The following is an 11,917-nucleotide window of genomic DNA, read 5'->3' on the forward strand; positions in this document are numbered from 1 at the left end:
TCGTGGTTCTTGTGTCACACTTTGTAATGTTGCTGTGACAACAGAAAACTATTGAGTCACTTTTTGTGTGTGTTTTTGCTCAACTTATACTTTGTTTCTTTTTTACCTTCCTGAATTAAGCGTTCATCGCACTGCCAACTCCAGCTGGCAACAGAACCGAGGGCGTGGTCTGTAAGAATGATCATTATGAAAAGGCACACGCATGCACAGACGCATACATTTTACACACACACATACAAACTCATACATTTAGACCGTCCTAAGAAGCCTGACAGTTCACTTCAGCTGTTTTAGTAAACGGGAATGAATCCACAGGAGTTAATTTTGTGATTTTTTTAGGACTACGTATCACTTCCAAGGTACTGTTCTTCCTGTATTTTGATTGCTTTAGTGCATAGTTTTCTTGTTTTTGGCGCATCATCCGCACTCACTGACATGGTTCCCTTTTTTTAATGGAAATGATTTCCACATAGTAAGACATTGGAAGCATTTGCATAGTCTATGAGGAATGTTTCGGTTTTGTTCTTGTCATGCTTGATCTTTTGCACAAATCATTTCCACATGGAAAGACGTTGTCAACCCCAGCGTAGAACATGGGTGTCAAAGTCGAGGCCCGGGGGCTAAATCTGGCCCATCACATCATTTTATATGGCCTGTAAAGTAAATCAAGTACTGTATGTCAAATTCCAAGTTACTTGCCAAAGTTTGAACCAACATTTCTAATCAGCATATGTAACCCACCAAAACAGTCTTCAGCCCGGATCATGTGGGTAGAACCTCATCCTTTCACCACATCACCCCCGTCTTCCAAGATCTCCAATGGCTCCCGGTCAAATATAGAATCAATTCTTCTTTATACATTTAAAGCTATCCATAACCTTGCCCGTCCTTACCTATCTGATCTTCTTCAAATTTGTATTCCCTCTCGTTCCCTCAGATCCTCTTCCTCCTTCCACCTCTGTATGCCCCCCCCTGCCAGTCTCAGCACGATGGGGGACAGGGCTTTCAGCTGCTCTGCCACCAAACTCTGGAACTCACTTCCTCCCAACGTTCGTAACATCGATTTTCTTCACACCTTCAAATCCCATCTCAAAACCAACCTATTTAAAATCGTATTTTGTATGTAGCTCTTTCTCTTGTTTCTACTTATAACTGTATTTTATTTATTCTATTCTATTTGTGATTGTATTTTTTTCATTATAGTACCTATGCTTGTCTGTGACTGTAAAGTGTCCTTGGGAGCTTTGAAATGCGCTTAAAATTCTTAAAATAAATGTTTGCAATCGATTAAAGAATTCCTTCCGTATCATTTTGAGGCGTCTGGACTCCAATGTAGCGCCCAGAAAATGCACAAGATGGCGCCCAAGCTACGTTGGAAATGGGATGATTTGTCTGCTAGGAATTTGTGTCAACTAGTATCAAATAACAGTCTTGGTGCAACACACAACGATTCACCATCACGTTATTTATGTGTTTTCCTTCTAATTTCACCATCAACATGAAGTTTCAGACCAAACAAAGTACCCAAAATGCATTGTGTGTCGCTTTCTCGGTCAGGGGCGTTCCTTTAGTGACGTCACGTGGGGATCATCATCAACTCGAAAACAAGACTTCCTGAATATTCAGCGCGAGTCTTAAAACGTAAAATATATCTATATGCCGCTATAGTAATAGTAATACGGTCAGTAGAAGTCATTTGAAGTGATTTTACAAATTATGGACACAACATGTCCGGGGGCGTCGGTTGTCCTTTAAATGTCTTTTAGTTTTCACTGTGTTCCATTATAAACGTTTTTGTACATCAGTATTATCAACATTGACCGGGGTAGATACATAGCTTAACTTGTTGTGCACTGTGTATTGAATATATGGGGTACAGCCCCCCGAGGGGAAATCGTAACTACAATGTAGCGTGTGACAAAAATGAGTTTGATATTTCTGGTGTAGACCATCTTGGGTTTTGGGTTGCGGCAATGGCCCAAAAAAGGAATAATAAAAGAATGGAAAAATATGCTGAGGACATCAGAAAGTGGGGGAAACCTGTTTTGGTACTAAGTATGGCGCCATGTTGAACCCCAAAATGTGATTTTTTTTTCTCCAGCATGGTTAAGAAGGTAGCCGTGATCGGCGCCGGGCTTTCAGGCCTGACCAGCATCAAATCTTGTTTGGAAGAAGGTCTGGAGCCTACCTGCTTTGAGAGCGGCCCTGACATCGGCGGTCTATGGAGATTTAAGGTTTGCTCGAGAAACAAAACACTTTAGGGGGGTGAAATATCACCAACAAACTACAGTGAGACCTCAACTTACGAACTTAATTGGTTCCCAGAGTGTGTAAGGCGAAAAGTGTGTATCTCAAAAAACAATTCCCATAGGAAACCATTAAAATGGGAACAATCCGTTCCCGGGTTTCCATAAAATATACTTTTCAACTAAATAAGCCTGAAAACTACACACAACATACCATGTTCTATGTATAATAAATGTGCTATTGTATTGTAATGAAAGAAATACACTACATTGTATCATAAAGTCACTTTATTTACATTTTTAATGGTCATTTATGGCTTGATGGAATGGCGTTGGAGGTCTAAGGTCAAAGGGAACTGCTGTTTGTAAAGAGACGCATATTACATGAGGACTGTAATTAAAGAAATAAACTGTGCTGTAAAATAAAGTTTTATTTCCCTTTTCGATGGTCGTTGATGGCTTATGGAAGGAGAGTCACCTTCCATAAGGACAGTTGGTAACTTAACCTCTGATGCTGTTCGGTCGTGTGCTTCCGCCGAAGATCACTCCGCCAGCCGTGGTGGGTGTGTATTATGAAAATAGTGCTTATTATAAGGTTTAATTTTCAGAAATTTGACGTTTGTAAGACGAGAAGTTTGTAAGTTAAGGTGTTTGTAAGTTGAGGTCTCACTGTATTGTCGACACATGACAGGTGGAACCGGAACCCGGACGAGCCAATCTCTACGAGTCTGTGGTACTCAATAGTTCCAAGGAGAGGCTGGCATTCAGTGACTTCCCACCACCTGCAGAGCTCCCCAACAATATGCACCACTCTGAGGTGCTGCTTTACCTGCGACTCTATGCGCAGAACTTTGACCTACTGCGTCACATCCGATTTCAGGTGTGTGTGTGTGTGTGTGTGTGTGTGTGTGTGTGTGTGTGTGTGTATGTGTGTGTAATATGAATGATTTTGAGAGATTGTGTGGGGAGGAATGGTCGAAGATCTCTCTTTTTATATTCGGCCATCTTGTGAAATATCATATAAAAAGATGAGGTGCTGTTTTCTTGGCAAAAAAGGGGCCGTATGAAATGAGGCATACTACTAATTGCATAGATGATTGATAGAACACACAATATGATGTGAAGTCAATATTATTGGATTATTTCCCCTCTGTTAATTGTTGGGTTTTCCTCTTTGTAATAATAATAATAATAATAATGCCTTGATATTTGCTAATGTTTGTCTCAAGACGGCCGTGGTCAGCATTAGGCAAACTGCCGACTTTGCTGACACCGGTCAGTGGATAGTAGAGACTGACGAGCACGACGGGCGGCAGAAAAGTGAAGTTTTCGATGCTGTGATGGTCTGCACGGGACTCTTTACCACCCCCAGAATGCCAATCGAAGACTTTCCAGGTACTCACTCACACTGTCATGGATTACGCGAGTGAACCTTACAATTTGTGAAGCTCAGGGAGGCTAGCACTAATGTTTATCGGTTAAAAGTTTCAGGACGTGGTAACCCCACTAAAAATCAATTAGCAGGAGAGTGAACTATTTTGCAAATTCACCCATTCTGCGACGCACTTTAAAAAAAAGCATATTGACTCTTGTTGTTAGAAACTATGACATCATGAATTGAAGATCTGTATTATAAAAAAACAGTGCTCACGATAATCATTTGGAGAACCCAGAAAAGGAGGAAATGTGCTGACATGTATTCAATTTCAGCGGTGGTTACCCACTAAAAGCGATAATAATAATTCGGCAAGACTGAACTACTTTGCAAACTCACCCATTCTGAGAAGTTAGTGGCCTTTCTTTCAATGAAAAAATGCACATCGTCTCTCTGCCGCCATCTTGTGGTTAGAAACGATGACGTCATGAGCTGAAGATTTTCATGTTATAAAAAAAATGTGCTCACGATAATCCTTCGGGGGTACCAGAAAAGGAGGAAAATATTCTTATTTGTATTTAGTTTCAGATTGGGTGAGTACATAATCTTGCAAGACACTTAGCCTGACTATAACAAACTTTATTTTAGGAAGAACGCATTGGTTACCCCGGAAGTGATTCTGTATTCTGATTGGCTAGTTTACTATTGGGGATTTAGCAATGACTTGACAAACTTTTGAGCATATTTCGAAATACGTATATTGATTTATTTTTTGTTTTTTATTCATGTCCATGATTCAGGTATAGAAAGTTTCACTGGCAAGTACTTTCACAGCCAGGAATACCGAAATACTGATGGTATGCACGGGAAAAGAGTGGTTGTCATCGGGATTGGAAGTTCCGGAGGTGACATCGCGGTGGATATCAGTCAGGTTGCTAAACAGGTGTGTACTGAAACAGTGACGCGTACACCTCGAACAATAAACATATATATTTTTTTAAATCACATCGTGCATTTTACACTAAAAAATGTGTATTTTTTTCAATCATTCAAATTTGGTGAGGATGTTAAAACTATGGAGTATCAATTTTACAAGACACGAATTTTCACTTTACAGGGACTTTCAGTTTCACATAGTCCTCAAAATACTGACTAAATTTGGATTCTTCACGTACATTAGAAAGGCAAAATTCTCTCAATAAAAAACACTGAGCATTTTTTTGGCTAAATATTTTCTTCTCAATGTCAAATTTTCTTTGTTTTGACTGGAACCACATAAAATAATAAATAAATAAACCACTTTCATTTTTGTCGGTCGGTCTATCATGAACCTTGATTTATTCTAAGTATTATAAAAGTATGTTTTATTTTTATACTGAAGCGTTATCGTGTCATTTAAAGGACAACCGACATAATTGTTTTGTTTCCTAACTGACATCAGAAAAACGTTTTATAGCTAAATACCAAACACACGAAGGCTGTGACGTCACGTCAGGCATCGTCATCAACTCGAAAATGTCATTTGAATTAATAAAAAAATCAACTCGAAAACATAATATTAAAAACGTAAAACTTAAAACGTAAAATATAGCTATATGCCGTGGAATCTTTGTATAAAATACACTCAGTAGATGTCATTTGAAGTGATTTTACAAATTATGGACACAACTTGTCCGGAGGTGTGGGTTGTCCTTACGTGTTTTCAAAGTTAACAACTCAGATTGATATCATTCATATTGGTTTATGGTGCATTTGATTTTTGTTTTAATGTATTTTAATTTATTGCAAAAAAAACAACAACAAAAAACTTTCATCAACAGAATTAACCTTGAGATTGCATGCTGACCTGCAGGTCTACCTGAGCTCAAGGAGTGGCGCGTGGGTCATAAGCCGCGTGGGACCCCAAGGCCTCCCGGTGGACATGATGTACACCTCCCGCATGGATCACATGCTCAAAAGTATTTTCCCTTCTTATAGCAGCAAGATAGCAGAGAAGAAGTTGAATGAGATTTTTGATCACGAGCTCTATGGACTGAAGCCACGACACGGGTACTAATGATAGATGATATTGTTTTGTCATAATATTACTCAGTTACCTTGTTAAACAATGTTTTAATATTAATGTATTTAAATGATTTTAGAAATTTCTGATGTTTTCGTTAGATTATGATTTTTTTATGATTGTTCTTGTAAGAATTGGGAAAAATAACAAATATTTCTTAATCATAATTTGTTATACAGTGATACCCTTGGCTTACAAACTTTTCGGTTTACGAACGTTAAATGTATGAAAATTTCACCTTGGCATACAAACTTTTTTCGGGATACACACGGCGCTGCCTCAATGAGTGATGTGTCGTTCGCGAACGAGCCCGTTCTTCTAACAACAAAATGGCAGCCGGCTAGTTTTGGTCCTCTATTTCCCGCCCCAGTCTTTGGTTAAAGCCACGTGATTGGTCAAGAACGCAGCAGTGAGGGGAGGTGGTTTAAACATTAAAGAGACAGGGAGACGACAGTGAGAGAGTTTAAACTTTGATGTTCAAAGGCAGAGTGTCGACTGCAAGGTTAAAATATACCATCAATCAGGCTCCACAAACAACCCGCACAAGCCATCTGTACACTTGATGCAAAAAGCGATCAACCCAGCTAAGCAGAACACAATTGATGAGGAACTAGATAAAATTATCACAGAGAAAGCACCTACAAGTGATCATTCCTTAAGATGGTAAAACAAGAAGGTTCAAGTGTTTAATGCTGATGAAACCGGCCACTCCATTCCATCAAGCTATCAACGAACATCACAAAGGTAAATAACATGACTTTATTATACAGTATAGTTTATTTCTTTAATTATAATACCATAGGACATTTATTATACATAAAATAAGGTATATTTTGTGTAATTTTAAGGCTTAGAAAATTAGAAAGTAGAAAATTATGTTTTACGGGTACCTGGGAACGGATTATTCTCATTTTAATGGTTTCCTATGGGAAATATTTTTTTGGGATACACACTTTTTGCCTTACACATGGTCTGGGAACCAATTAAATTCGTAAGCCACGGTATCACCGTAATCGTTATCACAATTTGAATAGAACAAAATCCATTCATATGGCTTCTAGAGAGTCATTGAAAAAAATTCTATTCATTCATTCCTCTCTCAAAGAATTTTCGACAAAAACACCGTGGTGAGTGACGCCCTACCGGCTCGGATAATCTCAGGCCGCGTTCGGTTGAAAGAAAACGTCAAGGAGTTCCGCGGATCCACTTTGGTCTTTGCCGACGGAAGTTCTGTAGACCAGGTATGTTCGCAAGAAAATATATACGTATAATAATAATAAATACATACAGTACTGAAATGATCTCAGACCACAGACGCTGTCGTTCGCATGCTGAGATGGAACAACACAAAATAAAGGCAAAAAAAGAGAAATTAAAAAATAAAACTAAAAATAAACTAAGCCTAAATAAAGGAAAACTTAACTCATTCACTGCCATTCCCGAATTTTATTGGGGTATTGAAAAGCATGACATGGAGCGCCATTCCCAAATTTGTTCGGGTTTTGTTTTTTCTTGTGGGGGGTTGCGTGTGAAGCTTCGGTCAGACCTCTGTTGGTGTTTTTCCAATGTTTTTCCCTCCCACGAAGCGGCAGTATTTACCTTTTGTACAGCCGCCCCCACTTTCAATGCAGATAACTCTACAAGCAAATAAGCTCTAAATAAGAATTTTTTTCTGATGAAAGCAGAGAGTAAGATTTCTTACGCTGCCAACTGAATTTTCGGGTTAAAGTAAGATCAGATCACCATGACTACCATATTAACTCATTCACTGCCATTCACGAATTTATTCAGGAATTGAAAATATGACGTACTGAGCGCCATTACCGGTTTTGTTTTTTCATGCTTGTGTGCCGATATAGCACTGGCCATGGCCTCTGGCAATGTTTTTTTCTTTTCCACAAGGGGACAACATTTCCCTTTTTTTCTATGTTAGTGCTTTGTTTCAGCTTCAGCTGTTGTTCAAGCGCTATATAAACCAATATGTATGTATTGCATTGTATTTTGGGCAGCCACCCTCATTTCAAGCTCATATAACTACAGACCCGTATAATTTAGGAATTAACTCTTTTTTTCTGGTAAAAGAAGAGAGTCTAAGGTTTCTTACGCTGCATTGAATGTTTATTTAGTTCTAAAACTCAATATTCTGTGGGCCCTGCGATTTGAGTGAAAATGACAAAAACCCTGGAGTGGATACCTATTTGCACATTGGCAGTGAATGAGTTAAACTATGATTTTAAGGTCACAAAATCTAAAAGTAGTATGAATACATTTAAAAAACCCGATGGATTTATTTTTTTCAGGTGGACGTGGTGGTGTTTGCTACAGGATACAAATACAGCTTCCCCTTCCTGCCACCGAGCCTGCAGGAGAAGTCGGGTTACCACCCATGCCTCTACAAGCATGTATTCCCACCCAGGCTCTCCAAACCCACATTGGCGATGGTGGGCGTCATCCTCGGCCAGGGGTCACAATCACCGCTAGCGGAGATGCAGGCTCGCTGGGCTACTAGAGTTTTCAAAGGTAAAATCCCCAAAATAAGGTCTGGTAAGTCAAAGTCAAAGTCAGCTTTATTGTCAAAAATGCTAATGTGCATGACATACAGCACAGATGAAATTAATGTCCTCTCGGACTGAGCATGCAAGGCACTTATAATGTGGCTAAAAAAGACAGACAGACAATTGACAACAGACAATACATGTAATTTCTGTATGTAAAGTGAGGTAGTGTCGTATGTAAAGTGAGGTAGTGACGTATGTAAAGTGAGGTAGTGTCGTATGTAAAGTGACGTAATGTAGTAATGCAAAAACAACAAACAAAAAAAGGGTTGAAGTGAGGTCTTTCAGAAAAAAAACAAGAAAAAAATAGAGTTCAGGATGATAGTACAGCGTGTAGCGTGTACTCAGCGTTCAGTGAGTGTGGCAGTGGGAAGGGACAGGGGGGGGCAGGGCTGGGAGGGAGTTGAGTCTCCTGATTGGCAGAAACTGTCCTTGAGCCTTCATTAAGACCTCATTCTGAGAAGGTGGACCGGAATTAAGATAAATAACATTGTTTCTTACGCTCTTCTGTAGGTTTAGTAAATTTACCGACTGAGGAGTTTATGCTGGATAAAATAGCGACAGAAACGGAATCGATGCACAAGAGGTACAAGACGAACAGCAAAGATTATTCTCCATTGCTTCCTTTGTCTTTTCAAAATGGGACTTTATTCTCTCTTAGGTACGCCTGCTCCGAGGGTACTCCTATCCAGGTGAACTACATACCATATGTGGATTCAGTGGCATCTCAAATCGGGGTTAAACCAAACTTGGCACTATTGCTTTTGAAAGATCCCAGATTGGCATTTCAGGTGATGTTTGGGCCTTGCACATCCTATCAGTACCGATTGAGCGGACCGGGTCAATGGGCCGGTGCTCGCCAGGCCATCTTTTCTCAGTGGGATCGGGTGGTTTGGCCATTCAACAAAAAAATGGAACCCAAAGCCCTTAAGATAAGAATGGTGCCAAGAACCCCATCCTCCGTCGTGGGCATGGTACTTTTCTCAAGTGCAGCCCTGTTGTGTGGATCTTTCTACAATATTTAACGGATTTTGTCTTCCGGGACTTTTATGATTTTAAAGGACAACCGACGCCTCCGGACAAGTTGTGTCCATAATTTGTAAAATCACTTCAAATGACTTCTACTGAGCGTATTTTACAAAGATTCCGCGGCATATAGCTATATTTTACGTTTTAAGACTCGCGCTGAATATTCAAGGAGTCTTGTTTTCGAGTTGGTGACGAGTCCGTACGTGACGTCACTCAATGAACGCCCCTGACCGAGAAAGCGACACAATGCATTTTGCGGTACTTTGTTTGGTCTGAAAACTTTGTGTTGATCCGTGTTGACGGCAAAATTAGAAGGACAAAACATTAATAACGCGATGGTCAATCGTTGTGTGTTGCACCAAGACTACTATTTGATAGTAGTTGACACAAATTCCCAGCATACAAATCAGCCCATTTCGAACAGAGCTTGGCCGCCATCTTGTGCATTTTCTGGGCGCTACGTTGGAGTCCAGATGCCTCAAAATGAGACGAAAGGACTTCTTTAATCAATTGCAAACATTTATGCTTTTGAATCATATTCATAACTGGATGAGTAACAAGAAAGCATCTTCTCCGAATCTGAAGCCATTGTTTTGATTCTCGAGCAAGGCGAAGACGTCCTGGCGTGACGTCATGAACAAGGGGGCGGGACCTTCTGAAACTGAAATTTTCTGAGGTCATTTTGAAGTAGTTTTGGTACACTTTAAGTCATTTTTACTGGTGTTTTGCATATGACTAAAAATATCAGCCTGCGTGTTTTGGGTATTTTAGATGCTATCAAACGTTTTTCTGATGTCAGTTCGGAAACAAAAAATGGTGTGGGTTGTCCTTTAAATGATTTTAATCTAATGTACTGCTAAATATTTACATTAATTCTGTTTACAAACACAGTTTATAAACACATGACCCAAACTAAGTGCACTTTGTGTGCGGCAAAATGTTTAGCTAGCAAACTAGTGAGCTAAATCAGCAATTCCCAAACCTGTTTTGTCTTTTGTCTCGCAAAACTCCTAGTCATACCATGAATACTTCTTCAGTCATGCTAGAATAAGCCCCAGCACGCCCTCAACACCCATGACCAATAAGCGGCTTGGATAATGATAGGTTGGTGTTTCCAAGTCCCGACTACAAGGTGCTTACACACACCTGAACATACCCATACGTGGGAAAACACTGCTATAACGTGAGGTAACATGTCAAAATACTGAGTGAGCTAATTAGCTTAACAACACCAGGCAACATGTTGCTTTGATGGTTAGCATGCTAGCTATCACTCTTGGTAATGTGAATACATTCTGTTACAGAAACATGCTGTACGGGTGCCTCTTTGGTTTGGGCTTACGGCGTTTTTTGTTTTGTTTTATTTTATTTTTGAATTGTTTTATTTTTTTATTCTTTGATGCTTTGATTTTTTTGTGTTTATGTTTTTATTTTGTCATTTAGTAATGTTGTAATTCGTAAACGTTTAAATGTTTTATTTTTTATTTATATTTTATTTTTAATGTTTTTTTTAAGTTTAGATTTATTTTTTGTTTTTACGTTTTTATTTTGTAATGTTGTAATTTGTAAATGTTTTTATTTTTATTTAGTTAGATTTTTTTGCGTTTCGATTTTTTGATTTTTTGATTTTTTTGATTTTTTGATTTTTTGATTTTTTGATTTTTGATTTTTGATTTTTGATTTTTTGATTTTTTTTATATTTTGATTTTTTAAATTTTTTGATTTTTTTGATTTTTTGATTTTTTTTTTTTTATTCTATATTTTATTTTCCTTTTTATTTGTATATATTGTATATTTTATTTTTATTTTTGTTATTGTTTATGCTTTATGTTTTTGTTTTTATTTTGTAATTTTTTAAAATTGTAAAATTGAAAAATTTAAATATTTAAATTATTTATTCTTTATTTTGAATTGTTTTTTTTTGTGTAATTATTTTTTTCTGCATTCATGTGTGCTAGTTAGTTTGTTCCGTTACTTATTTAGTTTGTTCGTTGTTGTTTTTTTTTTATAACTATGTCAGTTAGTCAGTGTCCCCGGAGACATTTACATTTACACGCGAAAGAGAGCAATTACAGTACATTTCGATGCCAGTCAAGCTAAAAAGTACATGTTGATCATCCACCTCAGCCTCAAAACGCTAGGAAAATGGATGCTCTCGGATATGTATAAAGATTACACATTCACAGCACTTATCCCCCTTGTGGTTATTCATCAACTTAATGGACAACCGACGTCACTTTTTTGTTTCCTAACTGACATCAGAAAAACGTTTTATAGCGTCTAACATACCCAAAACACGCAGTATGATATTTTTATTCAAATGCAAAACACCAATAAAAATGACTTAAAGTGTCCAAAATCTGCAAAAAAATTGAGCTGCGAATTGGTCATTTTCAGAATGTCCCGCCCCCAGTTCATGACGTCACGGCAAGACGTCTTGCATTGCTGGAGAATCAAAACAATGGTTTCAGATTTGGAGAATATGCTTTCTTGTTACACATCCAGTTATGAATATGATTCAAATAGTTCCGAGAGGGCATTCAATCGTATGTATCCAAGCCTCAGGTTGCCCATTCAGCCAGTCACTCAGATCGGTTCAGAATTTGAATTAGGGAGTGGTTACGTATGTATTTTTAGACTTTTCAGTATA

At 38.3% G+C, this 11,917-nt stretch overlaps 1 protein-coding gene across 4 annotated transcripts in view; it reads left to right on the top strand.

The window, feature by feature from the left end:
- Nucleotides 1-160: 160 nt before the first annotated feature.
- Nucleotides 161-11,917, top strand: part of LOC148895966 (flavin-containing monooxygenase 5-like) — a 14,385-nt gene continuing 2,628 nt past the window's right edge. The window contains exons 1-10 of one of the 4 annotated variants that reach the window (XM_089000361.1): nucleotides 161-359; nucleotides 2,102-2,234; nucleotides 2,938-3,126; nucleotides 3,476-3,641; nucleotides 4,422-4,564; nucleotides 5,474-5,670; nucleotides 6,789-6,924; nucleotides 7,984-8,203; nucleotides 8,752-8,824; nucleotides 8,900-10,869. In XM_089000361.1, coding sequence (XP_088856487.1) covers nucleotides 2,103-2,234; nucleotides 2,938-3,126; nucleotides 3,476-3,641; nucleotides 4,422-4,564; nucleotides 5,474-5,670; nucleotides 6,789-6,924; nucleotides 7,984-8,203; nucleotides 8,752-8,824; nucleotides 8,900-9,263 — 1,620 coding nt within the window. In that variant the 5' untranslated portion in view covers nucleotides 161-359; nucleotide 2,102 and the 3' untranslated portion in view covers nucleotides 9,264-10,869. Of the gene's footprint in view, nucleotides 360-2,101; nucleotides 2,235-2,937; nucleotides 3,127-3,475; nucleotides 3,642-4,421; nucleotides 4,565-5,473; nucleotides 5,671-6,788; nucleotides 6,925-7,983; nucleotides 8,204-8,751; nucleotides 8,825-8,899; nucleotides 10,870-11,917 lie in introns of those variants that run through there. The other 3 variants (XM_089000362.1, XM_089000363.1, XM_089000364.1) reach the window with 3 other exon arrangements.

The sequence above is a fragment of the Hippocampus bargibanti genome, linkage group LG07 (genome assembly GCF_051943395.1).
Source record: "Hippocampus bargibanti isolate YZ-2025 linkage group LG07, ASM5194339v1, whole genome shotgun sequence".
Classification (NCBI taxonomy): Eukaryota; Metazoa; Chordata; class Actinopteri; order Syngnathiformes; family Syngnathidae; genus Hippocampus; species Hippocampus bargibanti.